General features: G+C 46.7%; 1 protein-coding gene across 1 annotated transcript; it reads left to right on the top strand.

Annotated features, from left to right (window-relative positions):
* Nucleotides 1–1,005: 1,005 nt before the first annotated feature.
* LOC140207593 (uncharacterized) lies at nt 1,006–17,929 on the top strand. The gene is made up of 2 exons (XM_072276139.1): nt 1,006–1,075; nt 15,722–17,929. Exon 2 carries the CDS (start codon nt 16,139–16,141, stop codon nt 17,774–17,776), a length of 1,638 nt encoding a protein of 545 aa, XP_072132240.1. The 5' UTR covers nt 1,006–1,075; nt 15,722–16,138; the 3' UTR covers nt 17,777–17,929.
* Nucleotides 17,930–21,595: the final 3,666 nt, after the last annotated feature.

Below are 21,595 nucleotides of genomic sequence, written 5' to 3'. Positions count from 1 at the left end.
GAGGAGGTGTGGGACCAGAACTGCGGACTGCCTCATTAACCACGGCTCATCCGGACCTGTCTGTCTGTAATGAGCGACGGACACTCTATAACCGAATAGGGTCGGGAGCAGCAGCGCAGACTGAATTCCGGCGCAGGGTCGGCGCATTTCTCATCCGGGACCGCACTGAACTCCCTCCGGTTTCAACATCAGAGGTACTGTAAATGTTGTCTCCGATTCTGCAAATCCGTGAGCGTGTACAGCGGGGTTCGGCTTTTGTCGGGAGCGGGAGGGAATACAAGGGGAGAAGGGAGCTCTGACACCTTCAGCCAATTAATTGTTGATCAACTGCGTTAAAAGAAACTCGCGCACGGATAGTGATATCTAAAATGTCCCACGGGCCAGGGCAGGATCCCTTCTCCTATTTCTCCCTCTCCCTCTCCCCCCACCCCCCGTCTCTCTCTCTCTCTCTCACACACACACACACACACACACACACACACGCACACACAGTAGGACCCGATGACAACTACAACAGAAGAGCTGAAGGGGACTCAGAATACCAGAGGGACCGTGACATTTTACTGTTTTACTGATCGAGACGTCGCAGTGGAGAATGCCGCTGATCGATTTATTTAATTAAATCCTAACAATGATATTTAAACTGCAAATATGGGAGTTTGAAGTAAAATTAAGTACTGGAATCTCACAAAGTCTGCTAGCAGTTGTAACAAGTAGTCATTCAGATTGTAGACATTGGGGAACTTTCTTTTCTATATCATAGGGAGATCATTTTTTTTCCGTAACAGAAATGCTTAAATACAATATTAAACTAGTTTTGTGCACAGTTGAAGTGGAAAGTAGAACTGGTTTGTTTGTTTTCAGCAGAGAAGCCGCTCCCTGCTCCGAGGAATGTCTGCGTGACGGAATCCGCCCTGCGGATAGGGAGCAGTTGGCAAACAGAGAAATCGCGCTCACAGAACAGCAACAGCGGCCCCTCCCCCACAGCTACTAAATATCCCTTGCTTGGTTTTCTGGTAAGAAATTGGAAGAAAAATATATCCAGACGGAGACAGAACATTCTTGGTGAATTGAGGTGAGACTAATTCAGCTTCTGATCTTTATTTCCAATCAGCACGTTATCTGTGTTTCGGATCAGTGAATAAGAAGTCATCAGATCCATTGTAACGCTCCTCTGGTGGTGGCGGTGTTAGTGATCCTGCAGTTTTCCGTCTATACGTGTGAGATTTTCCACAGTTTATGTCAAGATTAAAAACTCTTCTGGAACCAACGGTTACAATTTCAAAGCAAGCGTGTGAAAAGCTGTTTAGCCAACACGAGTTCCGTTTCCAAAACTTGTCATTTCAAATGAATTTATGTTGTATTCTCTTTGAAACTGTTTATTTTAGGTGTATCGAGCTGATCTAATCAATGCCATGTAGAAGCAAAGTCTTTGATTCTGTTCAAGGCTTCGATACATGGAGGAATATGTTCAAACAGTAGAGTAGCAGACGGACTTAGAAGTCGTCGTGCAGGACTCCCAAAACATTAATTTCCAGGTCGAGTAAAGAAGGCAAATGCAATGTTGGCATTTATTTCAAGGGGAATAGAATATAAAAGCAAGGAGTTAAAACTGAGCCTTTATAAGACACTAGGCAGGCCGCACTTGGAGTAATGTCAACAGTTTTGGGCCGAATATATTAGAAAGGATGTGTTGTCATTGGAGAGGGTTGACGAGGATGATTCCTGCAATGGCGGTGTTAACATTTAAGCAGCGTTTGGCAGCTATGCACTTGTAGTCACTGGAATTTATAGCAACGCGTGGAGAATCTTATTGAAACCCACCAAATGTTGAAAGGACTAGACAGGGTGGATGTCTCTTATGGTGGGGTATTTAGCAGGCACACCCGCAAAATTGAGGAGTGACTTTTTAGAGCAGAGGTAAGGATGATTTTTATTGAGCCAGAGAGTAGCGAGTCTACTGCGGTGGAGGCCAAGTACGTGGATATATTCTGTACCGGTCCCACCTTTCCTGGAAGAGAGCCCAATGATCGAATCATCTTATGCCCTCCCTCCCACACGAACTCCTTTGCCATGTATTAAACTGTATAATCTTCCTACTCCTGGCCTCGCTGTCACGTGGCACGGGTAGAAATCCCGAGGTCACAACCCTGGAGCTCCTGACCTTTAACTTAAGCAACGAACTCCTCACTTGAGAAAATGGCTTATCACCATTGCATAGGAAACCACAACACAGACGCTGTCCCTGTCTGACTTACTCACATCCGGGTATCCTCCGGGCTCACGCTCTTCCTGAACAGCCCTCTTTCTTCAGTCAGTATCTGCAAGATCATAAAATAAACAACTGAAATGATCTGCTAAAGAGTTCCAGTACTGGTGACTATGTTTTCCCAGTTAAAACACTCTCTTCTTATTCCCTACCTGTTAAAAGGGGGGCGTTGATGGCGGAAGCGGAGATAAATGCAAGACACAAACAATGAAGTAACAGGACTAGGTTAATCGAGATAGCAAGGTGAGTCAGGAAGAAACGACGCTGGACATTGACACAGGCGCTGGACGAGACTAGGATTCGGGCCCTGGGCTAGGACGTGGACTAGAAACATGGGACCCGGATGGGAAAATAAGAACGAGGAGCCTGGCATAGGAACACGGAACTCCGAAACCAGAGCATGGACAAGGACATGGAATCTGGGTCTTGACTCAGAACCGGAACCCGGGTCCAGGCTAGGACTCGGGACTAGGATCTTGGAAATGACAGGACGTGGCTACAGGACAGGACGTGGTACTCCAGCACAGGACGAGTTACCACAGCAGCGGGCTGGGCGAGGAACTCCTGGGTGGGGCGAGGAAGCGGAACTAGATGAGGACACGAACCTCAGATTTGGACAGGGTTGGAACACGGCGTCTGGAATTGATCTTGGAACACAGGAACACAGAGCCTTAGTCTTAAACTGAACGCTCAGAGCCTTGGACGTGGACTGGACGCTCAGAGCCTTGGATGTGTACTGGACGAGGTATTTTTGGGCAGGCCGAGGTACTCCAGGGAAGGACGTGGATCTTGGACTAGGTTTGGCTCGGTTCTTGGATTCGGCTTGTTGGGTGCAGAGCCGGGACTCCTCCTTGGAGCGCAAGGCCGGGACTCTTTCTAGGACGTAGGGCCGGGATGCTTTCTAGGACGCGAGGCCAGGATGACTGCCGAGGCCACTTGCCCAGGGAACTGCCGAGGTACTCCTGGACTGGACGAGGGTCTCCTGGACTGGACGAGAACACAAAGCCTTGACTTGGACAGGACTGGAACATAGCGGCTGGGACGTGGAACACAGGAACACAGAACACAGAGCCGGGACCCCTCCTTGGAAACAGGACTTAGGGCCAGGGCCTTACACAGTGTCAGGATCCCTCCTTAGGAACAGGACCTAGGGCTAGGACTCTTCTTTGACATGGACACTGAAAACGGGGACTCAAAGAGATAGTTCCAAACTCAACGGTAGATAGTTTCTTATCTTGGCGTGGCAAGGCTCCTGTCTCACTCCGGCAGTTGAACTTGACAGGCATGCAGGTGAGGCTGCAGAAGGAAGAGGAAGGGAACAGTCCAGCAGGGAAACTTGGTTTGAGAGGTATTTATGTGCCAGCCCAAAACGGGAATCAGGTGCCTCAATTAAGGCACCCAAAGGAACAAGAGAACACAGGGAAACCCAGAATAAGGAATCGAAAGACCGGACCGTGAACCGGAATGCAGACTTCTTGGACCGGACCATGACACTACCCTGCTCACGTTCACTTTGCCAACTCTAGATATTCCGCCAGATCCGAACCCACTGTGAGGACATTTACATCTCACAGGACGCTGTTCAAATCCCTGTCCCACTCTAATGCAGAGGTCACTTATACCCCACCCCACTTCCTAATCTGCAGTCGCAGCCCATGACGGTTACAGCTGTTTCGAGACCTGAGATTCTGGGGCTCTGTAACAAACACAATGTTAATAACAAGATGCGACAGTAATTAAGGTGAAAAGTGAATTGTTGGTTCCTGAAAGGACACATATCCCGTCTGATCCAATGGACTAGATCCTCCCTAGTTTACAACTTAATTTTCCCTAGGTGATGGAACTACCAATCAACTCACATTCTCCCCACCAAAGTCTACAGTCCCACGCCCTTCCCCCAACTTACCTAACACCCAGAAATCCACCCATAACTTCTACCCACACACAGGCAGATCCCCTTCACCCCAAACCACCACCCAGCTCTGGGAACCGCAAGTAACCGATCCCACAGCTCGGGCTCCGTTGCAAAGCTAAAACCGGCCTCTGAACCGGAGAGGCCGGAGCCTAGAGCCTAGAGCCGGTAAATTTGCTGTTGACACAAAGGTTGGGGATGTTGTGGATAGTGTGGAGGGCTATCAGAGGTTACAGTGGGTCATCGATAGGTTGCAAAACTGGGCTGAGAAGTGGCAGATGGCGTTCAACCCAGAGAAGTGTGAGGTACTTCATTTTGGTAGGTGAAATATGATGGCAGAATATAGTATTAATGGTAAGACTCTTGGCAGTGTGGAAGTTCAGAGAGATTTATCTAATAAGACCCCGGACTGGTCCATTCTTGCCCCCCCGCCCAACACCACACCTATCCTCAATTTGTCTGGACCATTGACCCCATCTCCAGCTCAACAGTCTGTCGGTGTTTGCCCCCAATGTGGTGAATCCCTCTGCTCGCCACCACCGTGGGCTCAGACATTTCCACAAATGAGCCCCTCCTGTTCCCACCGTGAGAAACATCCTGTCCGCTCCCTCTCACATCACCGTTATCCTTTCAATAAAATCCACCCCACCCCCCTCTGCTGGGAATCCTCCCTCCCCGGGAAACTGGCATCAATCCAACGGGCGCAGCGGTCTCCTCCTACCTCTCAGCTATACATCATTCTCCGGCCACAGAGACTCATCACAAACGCCCCTAATTTCTCTCAGGGGAAATTGAAATAAATCAAATACCGTGACATTTGCTCTGTGTTTTGTTCCGCTTTAAGGGGGATTTTGGAGCCGAAGCGGGAGACATCGTCAGTGGTGGTAACGCCCTCTCGACTGGCCCACCTCCGCTATTAGGGGTAAAGAAGTGATTGACTTCTATTTGCATCACTGGGAATAACGTAGCTCGTAAATACTCTGTTGACAGCGGCGGAGGGACTGAGCTAAATTGAGTACAGTAGTACAAACCATTAAACCCGTCTGAGCGCAGGCCGGGCAGCGCGTTTATGACGTAAAATACCGGACTAGTGACGTCAAATCCCGATGTGCGTCCGGGCCTCCACGTCCTCATCCAGGTCATTTATAAATATCACGAAGAGCTGGGACCCAGAACAGATTGATGAGGCACACCACTGGTCACGGACCTCCATGCAGAATATGACACGTTTGCAACCACTCTTTGCCTTCTGTGGGAAAGCTAGTTCTGAATCCACAAAACAATATCCTCTTGGATTCCATGCCTCCTTACTTTCTCAATAAGACTTGCATGGGGTACCTTATCTGATGCCTTGCTGAAATCCATTTACACTATATCTACTTCTCTACCTTCATCAATGTGTTTAGTCACATCCTCAAAAAAAAAATCAATCAGGCCCTAAGGCACGACCTGCCTTTCACAAAACCATGCTGACTATTCCTAATCATATTATGCCTTTCCAAATGTTCTAAGTCCTACTTCTCAGGATCGGTTCCATCAACTTACCAACTACTGGAGTAAGACTCACTGGTTTGTAATTTCCTGGGCTATCTAATATTCAATGACAGGACCGGCTGGAGGGGCCGAGTGGCCTGCTCCTGTTCCTGTTATCTGTGTGTTTAAAGAAGAGGAATAACGGGCCCCTTCTTCGGCCTGCAGGATTTCCCAGCGGGTGTTGTAACCATCGGTGTTTGAGGCCAATTGTTCCCAAACGGTCATCAATTTAGCTGAGAGGGCAAATTCAACATATCCAAGTCTGTTATCGACAAATAATGTAGAATTATGTATCGTTAATGACACAAAACCGATATTTTAATATTGTTGCTGACAGAGAATTTTATAATTGATGTTCCATGTGTTATCTGAATGCACGTGTCTGTGATGCTGCTGCAAGTCAGTGTTTCTCTGTACCTGTACCTTCCCGTACTTGTGCACTTGGCAATAAATTCAACAGGACCTGAGAAAACGTGGATACATAGAAACATAGAAAAGCATACAGCACAATACAGGCCCTTCCGCCCACAAAGCTGTGCCAATCATGTTCCTATCTTAGAAGTACCTAGACTTTACACATAGCCCTCTATTTTCCTCAGCTCCATGCAGCCATCCAGGAGTCTCTTAAAGGACCCTATCGTTTCCGCCTCCACCACCGCCGCCGGCAGCCCATTCCACACATCTCAGTGAGATCTGAGTAGTGATGATCATCTTGGGACCTCGGTAGTTTGAAAAAAATGCAAGACCCTTTGGAGTGTCGATGAGCACGGGGATCTTGGAGCCCCAGTTCATTGTTCCCTGGAAGTGACTACACATATTGACTTTATTATTTACTACGCATGCTTAATTTTATTATTCGAGGCATTGAGTTCAGAAGTCAGGAAGTTGTGTTGCAAATTTATAAAATTCTAGTTAGACCACATCTGGAGTATATCATACAGTTCTGGTCGACCCATTCTGGGAAGCATTTTGAGGCTTTGGAGAGGGTGCAGAAGAGGTTTACCAGGATATTGCCTGGATTAGATGACATGTTCCTATCTCTCAACATTAGCAGAGATAGGAACAGACAAGTTAGAAAAGCGTTTAAGTGGAGTACGGGGAGTATGGGTATAGCATGAGGTGGAGGATAAATCCCGGCTGAGGGATTGGAGCAGGGGGCAGGGTTTCAGATTTCTGGATCATTGGGACCTCTTTTGGGGCAGCTGTGACCTGTACAAAAAGAATGGGTTGCACTTTAATTCCAGTGGTCCAATATCCTGGAGGGGAGGTTTGCTAAGGATACTGAGGAGAGTTTAAACTAGAATTGTTGGTGGGGGGGGGGCGAGACCGAACTGAAGAAACTGGGGAAGAGGCGGTTGGCTCACAAATGGAGAAAGCTTGGAGACAGTGTGTGAGGGAGGATAGGCAGGTGATAGAGAAGGGACGTGCTCAGACCGATGGTTTGAGATGTATCTATTTTAACGCAAGGAGAATTGTGAACAAAACGGATGAGCTTAGCGCGTGGATCAGTACTTGGAAATATGACGTGGTGACCATTACAGAGACTTGGATGGCTCAGGGACAGGAATGGTTACTTCAAGTGCCGGGTTTTAGATGTTTCAGAAAGGACAGGGAAGGAGGCAAAAGAGGTGGGGACGTGGGACTGTTGATTAGAGATAGTGTCACGGCTGCAGAAAAGGTGGAGAAGTTGGTAAAAGAGGGATTGTCTACGGAGTCTCTGTTGGTGGAGGTTAGGAACAGGAAGAGGTCAATAACTTGACTGGGTGTTTTTAATAAACCGCCCAATAGTAACAGGGATATCGAGGAGCAGATAGGGAAGCAGATCTTGGAAACGTGTAATAATAACAGAGTTGTCGTGATGGGAGAGTATAATTTTCCAAATACCCATTGGCATCTCCCTAGAGCAAGGGGTTTAGATGGGGTAGAGTTTGTTAGGTGTATCCAGGAAGGTTTCGTGACACAATATGTAGAAAAGCCTACAAGAGGAGAGACTGTACTTGATTTGGTATTGGGAAATGAACCTGGTCAGGTGTCAGATCTCTCAGTGGGAGAGCATTTTGGAGATAGTGATCATAATTCTATCTCCTTTACAATAGCATTGGAGAGAGATAGGAACAGACAAGTTATAAAGGCGTTTAATTGGAGTAAGGAGAATTGTGAGGCTATCAGGCAGGAAATTGGAAGCTTAAATTGGGAACAGATGTTCTCAGGGGAAAGTGCGGAAGAAATGTGGCAAATGTTCAGGGGATACAGTAGTTGTGTGGAATTCTGCACAGGTACGCTCCAATGAGACAGGGAAGTTATGTTAGGGTACAGGAACCGTGGTGTACAAAGGCTGTAATAAATCTAGTCAAGAAGAAAAGAAAAGCTGACAAAAGGTTCAGAGACCTATGTACTGTTAGGGATCTAGAAGATTATAAGGCTAACAGGAAGGAGCTTAAGAAGGAAATTAGAGAGCCAGAAGGGGCCATGAGAAGGCCTTGGTGGGCAGGATTAAAGAAAACCGAAAGGCATTCTACAAGTATGTGAAGAGCAAGAGGACAAGACATGAAAGAATAGGACCTATCAACTGTGACAGTGGGAAAGTATGTATGGAACCGGAAGAAATAGCAAAGGTACTTTATGAATACCTTCAGTATTCACTATGGAAAAGGATCTTTGTGATTGTAGTGATGACTTGCAGCAGACTGAAAAACTTGAGCATGTAGATATTAAGAAGGAAGATGTGTTGGAGCTTTTGGTAAGCATCAATAGACAATAGGTGGAGGAGTAGGCCATTCGGCCCTTCGAGCCAGCACCGCTATTCATTGTGATCATGGCTGATCATCCACAATCAGTACCCAGCCCCTGCCTTCTTGCCAAATCCCTTGACTCCACTATCATTAACAGCTCCATCTAACTCTTTCTTGAAAGCATCCAGAGAATTGGCCTCCACTGCTTTCTGAGGCAGAGCATTCCACAGATCCACAGATCTCTGGGTGAAAAAAAAGTTTTCCTCAACTCCGTTCTAAATTGTCTACTCCTTATTCTCAAACTGTGCCATTTGGTTCTGGACTCCCGCAACATCGGGAACATGCTTCCTGCCTCCAGCGTGTCCAAATCCCTTAATAATCTTACATGTTTCAATCAGATCCCCTCTTATCCTTCTACATTCTAGTGTATACAAGCCCAGTCGATCCAATCTTTCAACATATGAAAGTCCCGCCATCCAGGGAATTACACTTGATAACCTACGCTGCAGTCCCTCAGTAACAAGAATGTCCTTCCTCAAATTCGGAGACCGAAACTGTACACAGTACTCCAGGTGTGGTCTCACCAGGGCGCTGTACAACAACAAGAGGATCTCTTCGCTCCTACACTCAACTCCCCTCGTTATGAAGGCCAAGATGCCATTAGCTTTTTTCACAGTAAGCTGTATCTGCATGCTTACTTTCAGTGACTGATGAACAAGGACACCTAGATCTCATTGTACTTCCCCTTTTCTTAACTTGACACCATTCAGATAGTAATCTGCCTTCCTGTTCTTGCCACCAAAGTGGATAACCTCACATTTATCCATATTAAACTGCATCTGCCTTACATCTGCCCACTCACTTAACCTATCATAACCTCCCCCTCACATTCCACACTGCCACCCAGATTTGTGTTATTTGCAAATTTGCTAATGTTACTTTTAATCCCTTCATCTAAATCATTAATATATATTGTAAATAGCTGCGGTCCCAGCACCGAGACTTGCAGTACCCCACTAGTCACCGCCTGCCATTCTGAAAGGGACCTGTTAATCCCTACTCTTTGTTTCCTGTTAGCCAACCAATTTTCTATCCATGTCAGTAGTCTACACCCAAAACCATGTGATCTAATTTTGCCCACTAATCCCCTATGTGGGACCTTATCAAAGGCTTTCTGAAAGTCCAGGTACTTTACGTCCACTGGCTCTCCCGTGTCCATTTTCACAGTTACATCGTCAGAAAATTCCAGAAGATTAGTGAAGCATAATTTCCCCTTCATAAATCCCTGCCGACTCGGATCGATCCTGTTACCGCTATCCAAATGTGCATAATGCAATGAGATTACACATAAATATGGAAAAGGAGAGCTCTGGACCACGGGGTGAGATTATAAATTGGAAAAAGGTCAATTTGATGGTATCGGAAAGCATCTGACAAGTGTGGATTGGGACAGGCTGTTTTCTGGCAAAGGAGTACTTGGTAAGTGGGAGGTCTTCAGAAGTGAAATTCTGAGGGTGTCAAGTTTGTATGTGCCTGCCAAAATAAAAGTTGAAAGGTAACTGGTGCAGGGAACATTGGTTTTCAAGAGATATTGAGGCCCCGGATATTTTGTTCCTCTAAATGTGTCACAGTTGGGAACAGACCCAAATGCAAGACACAGACGTTGAAGTACAAGGAACAGCACTTGACTAGAGTAGGTACGTGACAGGATACAGGCAAGGAGCAGGGACAAGAATGCAGACTTGGGTTTGGACCCCGAGCCAGAGACTGTACAAGGACCCAGAACCTGGGTCGTGCCTCGGGCTCGGGCCCCAGAACCAGGCATGGACATGACATGACTGCAGGACTGGAGGCTGGGGTCTTGAAACCTGAGGCTTGAAGACAGGCTTGGGGACTTGAGGCTTGAGGCTTGGATACAGGCTTGGGGACTTGAGGCTTGAGGCTTGGAGACAGGCTTGATGTCTTGAGGCTTGAACCTGGAGACAGGCTTAGGGTCTTGTGGCTTGAGGCTGGAGTCTTGGTCTTGAGGCTTGAGGCTGGGGTCTTGCTCTTGAGGCTAGGGTACTTCGAGGCTTGGGTATCAACTCCGAGCCAGAGACCGAGCAAGGACCCAGAACCTGGGATTTGACTCAGGCTCGGACTCCAGAACTAGGCGAAGACAAGACGAGGCTACAGGACTGGACATGGCTTGGGTGAGGAACTCCTGGGTAGGGCGAGACACAAGGACAGGTAAAGGCACATGGACAGGACTCGGATAGGACTGGACTAGGCACGCACTGGACGAGGACATTCAGGAGCATGGAGCCTTGGACTAAAAGAGATGGGAGCATGGAGCCTTGGACTAGGGGAGACGAGAGCATGGAACACAGAGCCGGGATCCCTCCTTGGGAACAGGACGAAGGGCTGGGACTCATACACATAACACTGAACACTGAAACAGATTTCCACACAAATTGGCAGCAAATAGCCGGACCCACCTAGCGAAGGCGAGGACACAGAGACAGTTGTCAACACTAAGTAGCGGCAAACGACCGGACCTACCTAGCGAAGGCGTGGACACAGAGAAACATTTCCACACAACGAAATAAAGTGCCTTATCTTGACTTAACAAGGCTCTGGTCTTGTTCCGGCGGTAAAACTTCAGCGATACAGGCGGGGTCTCCAGGCTTGGTGAGCAGGCAGAGAGTCAGGCGAGTTATCCAAGCAGAGAGTCAGGTGAGGTATCCAGGCAGAGAGTCAGGCGAGGAGGGAAAGTCAAGGAGGGGAACAGAACAGTCCAGCAGGGAATTCCTGTTTTGCAGAGGTATTTATGTCTCACTCCCAAAATGAGAATCATGTGCCCACAGCAGGAACTGGGGAAAACCGGAAACCCCGGAACAAGGAACCATAGACCAGACCATGAACCGGAACACGGACTTTATGGACTGGACTATGAGAAAATGCCTCAGTCTGTTGGGTGCAACCAAGACACATTAATGACTACAATATCATAATTCTAAGCTTGAGCTCATCCGACATTTTTAGTTGTCTTCCATTGGTTCCGAAAAGCTTCCAAATGTTTTTTGCTCTTTTATTTGTCCTCTCTTTAGCTTTTATGTTGGCTTTGGCTTCTCATTTTAGCCACAGCTATGTCCTCCTGCCTTTCCAAATCTTCCACCCCTTTGGGATGTATCTATCACTCACTTCCCGCATTGTTCCCAGAAACTCCAGCCATTGCTGCTCCATTGTATTCGTACAAGTTTCCCCTTCCAATCAAGTTTTGGGCAGCTTCTCTGCAATAGAAATATGGAGAAGATCATTACAGAAATATGCCCACTCTGGAAGATCAAAATGGTAATCTATACGAGGAGGCAAGAGAGATGGGAGAGATTTTAAATATTACTTTTGCACCTGTATTTACTCAGGAGACGGTTACAGAGTCTATAGAAGTGAGGCAAAGCAGCATCAACTTCATGGACCCTGTACAGATTACAGAGGTGGAGGTGTTTGCTGTCTTAAGGCAAATTAGCGTGGATAAATCCCCAGAGCCTGACAAGTTGTTCCCTGGGACCCTGCAGAAGACAAGTGCAGAAATTTATGGAGACCAAGCACAGATATTTAAATCAAACTTAGTGACAGGCGAGGGACTGGAGGATTGGAGGATAGCCAATGTTGTTCCGTTGTTCAAGAAACGTTCTAAAAATAAACTACGAAATAGTACATCGGTGAGCTTGACATCAGTAGTTGGAAAGTTATTGGAACATATGAGCAGGAACCGGATATGTAAGTATTTGGATAGATGTGGACTGATTAAGGATAGGCAACATGTCTTTGTGCATGGTAGGTCATGTCTAACCAACTTTATAGAGGTTATCGAGGAAATTATCAGGAAAGTGGATGAAGGCAAGGCAGTTGATGTTTTCTACATGGACTTTAGCAAGGCACTTGGCAAAGTCTCATATGGAAGGTGGGTCAAGAAGGTTCAGTCATTCAGCATTCAAGATGAAATATTAAATTGGGTGAGACACTGAATTTGTGAGAAGCTAGAGTGTGGTTGCAGATGGTTGCCTCTCTGACTGGAGGCCTGTGACTAGTGATGTGACATAGGGATCAGTGCTGTATCTGTTGTTGTTTGTCATCTATGTCAGTAATCTGGTTGATAACATGGTTAACTGGATCAGCAAATTTGTGGGTGAAACCAAGAATGGGGGTTTAGCGTACTGCGAGAAGACTATCTTAACTTGCAGTGCGAACTGGACCAGCTGGAAAAATGGCTTGAGAAATGGAAAATGGAATTTAATGCTTACTAGTGCGAGTTGTTGAACTTTGGTAGGACCTACTAGTGTAGGTCTTACACAGTGATTGGTAGGGCACTGAGGAGTGTTGTTGAAGGAAGAGATCTGGGAATACAGACCTGACGAAGGGTCTCGGCCTGAAACGTCGACTCTATCTCTTCCTAGAGATGCTCCCTGGCCTGCTGCGTTACCCAGTAACTTTGATGTGTGTTGCTTGAATTTCCAGCATCTGCAAAATTCCTCATGTTTACGTCTGGGAATACAGGTCTATATTTCACTCAAAGTGGTATCACAGGTAGATAGAGATGGGAAGAAAGATTTTGGCACATTGGCCTTCATAAACCAAAGTACTAAGTACAGGAGATGGATTTATGTTGATATTGTACAAAACACTGGTGAGGCCTAATTTGTAGTATTGGGTGCAGTTTTGGTCACCAACAAACAGGAAGATGTAAAAGCAGTTGAAAGAGTTCAGAGAAAATTCACAAGGATTTTGCTTTGGTGTGGATACGGAGTGATGCACCCCAGTACAAGCCAACAACACAAAATATCAAACAATGCACAATGTGTGAGTAAATGATTGGACTCTATAGTTATTTCTTAGTGGTGGGTTAGTAGAAACAGATAAAATAAAGGCACCAAATCTGTACATTTATCAGTTTTGTGCCCAAAAGATTTTAATACGGTGGAGCTCACACCACCGGTTCCATCCACAATGACCATCCGAGCCTCCGGCCACCATCTGAAACGCCGAACCCCGATAGCCGCCGTCCTGGGATGCCAGCCGCTGTGCATACATCCGTCCTCTTTGCTCGCCTCCCGAAAAGACCGCGAACTAGCTCAGCTCACACATACAAGATAATATAACAAACACTCTATTGGTTAGTATCCCCCTTATCTGCAGTTATAACGCAAGCATTTCAGTTGCAGTGACCCATTACATCACTAGGTAACATTACAAAGAAGCTATTTCATCACAACGCTACAGAGACGCCATTTTGTCAGCCTTAATTGTTAACATTACAGTTAATAACCCTACATAAGTATTTAGATAGATGTGGACTGATTAAGTTGGCAGCATGGGCTTGTGCATGGTAGTCATGTCTAATCAAACATCGAGTCTCACGAGGATGTTATCAGGAAAGTGGAAGAAGGCAAGTCAGCGGATGTTGTCTACAAGGACTTCAGCAAGGCACTTGACAAAGTCTCATATGGGAGGTCAAGAAGGTTCAGTCACTCAGCATTCAAAATGAGATAGTAAATTGGATGAGTCAGAGGTTTTGGGAGAAGTCGATGCTTGCCTCTCTGACTGGAGACCTGTGACTAGTGGTGTACCACAGGGATCGGTGCTGGATCTGTTGCTGTTTGTCATCTATGTCAGATATCTGGATGATAACATGGTTAACTAGATCAGCACACTTGTGGATGACACCAAGATTGGGGGTGTAGTGGGCAGTGAGGATGACTATCATGGCTTGCAGTGTGATCTGGACCAGCTGGTAAAATGGCCTGAGAAATGGAAGATGGAATTTAAAGCAGACAAGTTCGAGGTTTTGCACATTGCTAGGACCTGCCAGTGTAAGTCTAACTCAGTGACTGATAGGGCATGGAGGAGTGTTGTTGAAGAAAGAGATCTGGTAATACATGTCTATAATTCACTCAAAGTACTGTCACAGTTCGATAGGGACGGCCAGAAAGATTTTGGCACATTGGCCTTCATAAACCAGAGTACTGAGTAAAGGAGATGGATGTTATGTTGACGTTGTACAAGACATTGTTGAGGCCTAATTTGGAGTATTGTGTGCAGTTTTGGTGACGAACCTACAGGAAAGATGTAAAAGAGGTTGAAAGAGTTCAGAAAGAAATTTGCAAGGATTTTGCCAGGTCTGGACTTGAGTTATAAGGAGAGATTGAACTGGACTTTATTCCTCAGACGTAAAAGATTGAGGGGAGATTTGATAGAGGTGTACCAAAATTATGAGGGTTATAGATGAGGTAAATGCAAGCTGGCTTTTACCACAGAGATTGGATGGGACTACAAACAGAGACTATGGGTTAAGAATGAAATGTGAAACGTTGAGGGGAACGTGAGGGGAAGCTTTATCACACAGACGGTCGTGCGAGTGTGGAATGAGCAGCCAGATCAAGTGGTGCATGCGAGCTCGATTTCAATGTTAAGGGTATGTATAGGTACCTGGATGGTAGGGGTCTGGGAGTGGACAGTTTAAATAGTTCAGCACAAACTAGACAGGACAAATTCTGTGACAAGAACCTGAAATAATAGAAATATTCATTCTATTTCCTTTTAACAGCTATGCGGACCAACCATTCATCTCAGCAGGAAATCTTTACATGGCTTTAATATGTGGCATTTTAAATGAACAGTATATAAAAGAAAATCGCAGCTGTAGATTAACAAAGGGTATCTGTGTGAGACTGTGTCAGTTACCGTGGGGCCAGACACCCATGCATCTTAGTGGGGACAGGGAATAATACCAATGGAGAGAGTCAAACTGAGCCAGGTCACAGATTGGAGACGGCAGAAACATAGAAAAGTATCCTACAGCACAAACAGGCCCCTCGGCCCATAAAGCTGTGCCGAACATGTTCTTACCTGAGAAATTACCTGGGGTTACCCATAGCCGTCTAATTTTCTGAGCTCCATATACCTGCCCAGGAGTCTCTTAAAATATCCGATAGCATACACCTCCACCAATATCACCGGTAGCCCATTCCACGCACTCACCACTCTGCGTTAAAAAAAAACTTACCCCTGATACCTCCTCTGCACCCATTCTCACAGAGACAGGAACAGCATCAGAGAAGTTGATGTCCATTCCAGATACCAGCACTATGTCCAGTTAGAAGATAATTTTTCTCTCCAACTTGGGTTGACCCTCGCTGTAACAGTGCGATGTCAGATCACACTTTGGCGATTAAAGTGATCGCATCTGAAATGTTATCCTTCACCCATTGACGGACTTTGTAATTTTTTTTCCAGGTTAAAAACGACAAGCAATTTGTCTACGGGAATCTCGAACACAACACACCAGTTTTGCTGTGTCTGCCCAGATATTTAAAAAGTGGAACGTTGTATTCATGCATTCGTCCTTCCTGCTCAGACTGTGAGGAGGGATTTATTTGTCGATCCTTCTTGTTTAGACTGGGAAGGGACACGCTCGGTCATCTGACCTACTGGCATACTCGTCATTTTACACAGGGTTCATCTGCTCCGACTGTGGGGACAGATTCACTTGGTCATCTCAACTGAAGGTACATCAGCGAGTTCACACTGGGACAAGGCCATTCACCTGTTCTGTGTGTGGGAAGGGATTCACTTGGTCATCCCACTTATGGACACACCAGTAAGGAGAGTCCAGTCACTCTGCTCAATTTGTGGGGCAGCTCATCTGACCTAATGGCACATCAGCGAGTTCACACTGGGGAGAGGCCACTCACCTGCTCAGACTGTGGGAAGAGATTCACTTACTCTTCCAGCCTACAGAGACACCAGTCACTTCACAATGGAATGTGGCCATTCGCCTGCTCAGGCTGTGGGAAGGGATTCACTCGATCATCTCAAATGAAGGAACATCAGAGAGTTCACACTGGGGAGAGACAGTTCACCTGCTCACACTGTGGGAAGGGATTCACTTCGTTCTTTCAGCTGAAAGCACATCAGAGACTTCACACTGGGGAGAGGGTATTCATCTGTTTGTTGTGTGGGAAGGGATTCACTCAGTTATCTAACCTAAAAGCACACAAGTCAGTTCACACCAGGGAGAGGCCTTTCACCTGTTCAGACTATGGGAAGAGATTCACTCGATCATCTCAACTGAAGGTACTTCAGAGAGTTCACACCAAGGGGAAGTTATTCACCTGCTCAGACTGTGGGAAGAGATTCACTCGATCATCTCAACTGAAGGTACATCAGAGAGTTCACACCAAGAAGTCGTTCACCTGCTCAGACTGTGGGAAGGAATTCACTCAGTCATCCCACCTACTGAAACACCAGTCAGTTCATGCTGGGGAGAAGCTGTTCACTTGTTCAGTCTGTGGGAAGAGATTCACTCACTCTTCCAGCCTACAGAGACACCAGTCAGTTCACACTGGAAAGAGGCCGTTCACCTGTTCAGACTGTGGGAAGGGATTCACTGGGTCCTTTCAGCTGAAGGCACATCAGAGAATTCACACTGGGGAGAGACCATTCATCTGTTTGTTGTGTGGGAAGGGATTCACTCGGTTATCTAACCTAAAAGCACACATGTCAGTTCACACAGGGGAGAGGCCGTTTACCTGCTCAGACTGTGGGAAGGGATTCACTCGATCATCTCATCTGAAGGAACATCAGAGAATTCACACTGGGGAGAAGCCGTTCACCTGCTCAGAATGTGGGAAGGGATTTACTCAATCATCATACCTGCAGAGACACAAGCTAGTTCACAGTGGGGAGAGGCTGTTCATCTGTTCCGACTGTGGCAAAGGATTCAATCGATTATACCACTTACAGATGCACCAGCGAATTCACACAGGGGAGAGGCCGTTCAGCTGCTCAGTCTGTGGGAAGGAATTCCATCGATCATCCGACCTTCGGAGACACCAGCGAATTCACACTGGGGAGAGGCCATTCACCTGCTCAGTCTGTGGGAAAGGATTCACTTTGTCATCTCACCTACTGACACACCAGTCAGTTCACACTGGTGAGAGGCCGTTCACCTGCTCAGTCTGTGGGAAGAGATTCACTCAGTCATCCAACCTACTGAGACACCAGAGAGTTCACACTGGGGAGAAGTCATTCACTTGCTCAGACTGTGGAAAAGGTTTCATTCGGTCATCCGAACTGCTGGCACACCAGCGAGTTCACACTGGGAAGAAGCCGTTCACCTGCTCAGCCTGTGGGAAGGGATTCACTCGGTCATCCACCCTACTGGCACACCAGTCAGTTCATACTGGGGGAGGCCGATCATCTGCTCAAACCGTGGGAAGAGATTCTCAGTCAAATCAACTGAATGTGCATCAGCGAGTTGACAATGGGGAGAGGCCGTTCACCTGCTGAGAATGTGGGAAGGGATTCACTCGGACAACTAACCTACCGGGTTCACACTGGGGAGAAAATTTAAATAAGCTGCATGCTGGATATTTGTCCATCACCGTTGCTGAACGCAATTTTGAGAGTGACTGTCAGTGCTGAACTCTGCAATTATTGCTGCTGCTCACCATACCCAGTTCTGCACCCTGGTCACTGGGCATGGGAGGAGTTTCTTCTGCTGCATATTCACCTTTAATGGGACTGGAGTTTAATATTATGGATCTGAGACAAATAAATCAGTTCTATTTTAAACCATCTCAGATACTTAGTGAATTTATAACACACTTAGTGTATAGTCGACAGTCAACTCAGGCCGCCTGGACCCTGCCAGTGATTCTGTTCTACGACAGTCCTTTTAAAGCCTCCCCTGTTGTTCATCTCTCGCTCTCCCTGTGGTGATGGGTTCCAAACAGTCACTACTCTGTGGGTGAAGAGGTATCCCTCGAATTTACTGCAGACAGAAGAAGACGAGCTGACCACAGTTCTGTCTGACATGTTCTTTGCTCCTCAAATCTCTGAGCTGAGGAAGAATGACATTGGTAGTTAAACTCTTTATTCAGGGTTCATTTCCACATTATTGATCATTTCCCCTGCTTCTAAATGGCTGTAAGAAAACATCACTATCCTCTGAAGACTGAAAGCAGAATGGGAAACCATTAGTTGGATGTTCAACGGAGCTGGGTCAGAAACCACAGGCGGGTCCTCACAGGGCAGAGTTTGGGGCTCTGGACGGTGGTCAGGGTAAAAACGTATGATGAGGAGAAGGGAATCAGCGGCAGGGCGTGACAACGGATGACAGAGTAGCAACATTCGGTTGCTGATTGACAGAGAAAAGAATTCGGTTGCCTGACAGATGAGAAACAAACAATGCCTGTTGTGTTGGGAATAGGTATATCTGTTGAGGGAGCTGTTCCTGCTTGTTTATCCTGTAATATTATATCCGGATGGTTATTATGGATTGTCCTATTAGTAGTAATGTATTTTTATATAGGCATCCATTAGTCTCATGTGACTATGGATGTGCGCCTTGGAAAGTTTCCAGGACGCAGACATGGGCAAGGTTGTATGGTAGACCAGCGGTTGCCCATGGTGCAAGTCTCCTGTCTCCACGCCACCGATGTTGTTCAAAGGAGGGGCATTAGGACCCATACAGCTTGGCACCAGTGTTGTCGCAGAGCAATATGTGTTTAAGTGCCTTGCTCAAGGTCACATACGCTGCCTCAGCCAAGGATCGAGCTAGCGACCTTCAAATCACTAGACGAACGCCTTAACCATTTGGTGACGTGCCAACATATTTTTCTAATTTTTCTAATGTATTGATTATCATATAATTTGTAAGATCTTGACTGTAAAACTGGATCAGGCTTAAATTTATGCTGTCTTTATGAAGTTACGGTGGTCATTCATGAGTTGGTATTTTAAAACAAGATTTTGGTGTATGATATTTGCCAATTGAGTAATCCTCTTTCAAGTATCACTAGATTTGGGAATGTTTATGGTGAACTAGAAATTTGCAAATGCCACTCCATTCTTTAAGAGAGGAGAGCAGCATAAGAAAGGAAATTATAGGACAGTTAGTCTGACCTCAGTAGGTGGGAAGATGTTGGAGTCCATTAACGATGAGGTTTCAGGGTACTTGGAGTGCATGATAAAGTACGGCCAAAGTTGGCATGGTTTTCCTCAGGAGAAATCTTGCCTGACAAATCTATTGGAATTCTTTGATGAAATAACAGGCGGAATAGACAAAGGAGAGGCAGTGGATGCTGTTCGTTTGGATTTTCAGATGGTTATTAACAAGGCGCTCAAGAGCACAGCTCATGGTATTTTATGTCTCTGTGCCTGTTTCCGCTGGAGAGTAGAATGATGTGGGGGGGGGGGATGTGGTGGGGAGGGGAATTTCCGAAAACTGAAAACCAGAGACAGAGTGGATGTGGAGAGGATGTTTCCCACAGTGCAGAGCCCAGGACCGGAGGCACACCATCAGACTACAGGGAAATCAATTTAGAAGAGAGATGAGGAGGAAATCTTATGATACTATGTTTATTCAACACGTCCGTGTCTGATCTATGCTTTAGTGCCCAGCCCCTCTATCTCCACGTCAAATGTATCCATCCATCCGCCTTCACGCCCTCGGGGCAGCGAACCTAAAAACAAATGTACACTCAGTTAGACAGATAGATAAACACTTCACTGATCCTAAATTAATTTACATGGAAGATTTAGAATTCCAGAAATTTCCATACGACTCTACAGTATTTAAAATAAGTTGCCTTTTACAATCCGTGTCCGTTTCTCTCTCACTGATCGACGGAGATATCAAAGAGCCCGTCCCTTACCCTCGTTTATCTTCCCGCCAAAATCCCTGGTTTCTATCCCAGTTTACCTCCCCATATATTGTCCCTCCCCTATTCCCTCCAATCTCTCTCCTCGGTCATTCTCTCCCACGCCTCTTTCTTCCCCCTCACTCGCTCCCGTTTATTTCTCACCTAAGTCCATCTCATTTCCCGCCATTTTTTCCTCTCAAGCAACAAACATAAAAGTTGCTGATGAACGCAGCAGGTCAGGCAGCATCCACAGGAAGAGGCACAGTCGACGCTTCGGGCCGAGACCCTTCGTCAGGACCCTTTTCTCCTCTCACTGGTTGTCGCCCCCGTCTCGCTCCCCTCTGTTTCAGGCCTCCGCTGCTTACCTCCCATCTCTCCGCAGTCTGTCTCGCTAAAACTCCAACAGCCTCTTCTTGCTCTCTCTAACTCAGTTTCTCTCTCCCTCTCTTTCACTACCACCACTCAGCCTGTTCTCTCTGTCTCTTTCTCCCTCCCCTCTCCTTCCTCCCTCTCCCTCCCTCCTCCTGCCCTCTCCCACTTCTCCTTCTCTCCTGATCCATCTTCCTCTACCTCTGTCTCTTTCTCTCCCTTCTCTGCTTCATCCGACTCCAAATGCCAGTAAGATCAGATGTCCAAACAAAACAAGGCTACTTATCTTGCGGATGTCATCATCGCACATTGAAAGGGACGGGGTGCTGTCCTGGAATGAACACGGACGGAGATTCAGTGTCGGCGTGGGGGGTGTGGTTTCTAGACAGAAACAGGAGAAGGGAAGTGAGAGTGAGAGAAAGTTGGAGTGACTGGATTAAGAGAGGGAGGTGAGGTAGTGGGAAGGGATGTATTAGGATAAGAGTGGAGAGGAGGAGAGGAGGAAAGGGAGAGAAAGAGGAGGAAGAAATAGAGTGGAAATTGATGTCATGGTCCGGTCCACGAAGTCCACATTCCCATTCACAGTCTGGTCCGTCGATTCCTTATTCCGGGTTTTCCTGTTTTCCCTTGTTCCATTGGGTGCCTTAATTGAGGTAACTGATTCTCGTTTTGGAGTGGCACATGAATACCTCTCAAACCAAGGATTCCCTACTGGACTCTTCCCTTCCCCTTCTGCATGAAGCCTCGCCTGATCCCCGTCAAGTTCAGCCGCCGGAGTGAGACAGGAACCTCACCACGCCAAGATAAGGAACTATCTACCATTGAGTTTGGAACTATCTCTTTGTGTCCCCGTGTTTAGTGTCCGTGTCAAAGATTAGTCCCGGTCCTAGGTCCTGTTCCCAAGGAAGGGTCCTGACTCTATGTAATGCCCCGGACCTAAGTCCTTTTCCCAAGGAGGGGTCTTTGTTCTGTGTTCTTGTGTTCCAAGTTCCAGGCACCGCCTTCCAGTCCTGTCCAAGTCAAGGCTTCGTGTTCTCACCCAGCCCGGTGCTGGAGATTCCTCGTCTGTGCTGGATAGTCCCCATCCGAATCC

The sequence above is a fragment of the Mobula birostris genome, chromosome 13 (genome assembly GCF_030028105.1).
Source record: "Mobula birostris isolate sMobBir1 chromosome 13, sMobBir1.hap1, whole genome shotgun sequence".
In the NCBI taxonomy this organism is placed as follows: domain Eukaryota; kingdom Metazoa; phylum Chordata; class Chondrichthyes; order Myliobatiformes; family Myliobatidae; genus Mobula; species Mobula birostris.
The sequence above is the reverse complement of the archived record's forward strand: the minus strand, read 5'-3'. Positions and strand labels throughout refer to the sequence as shown.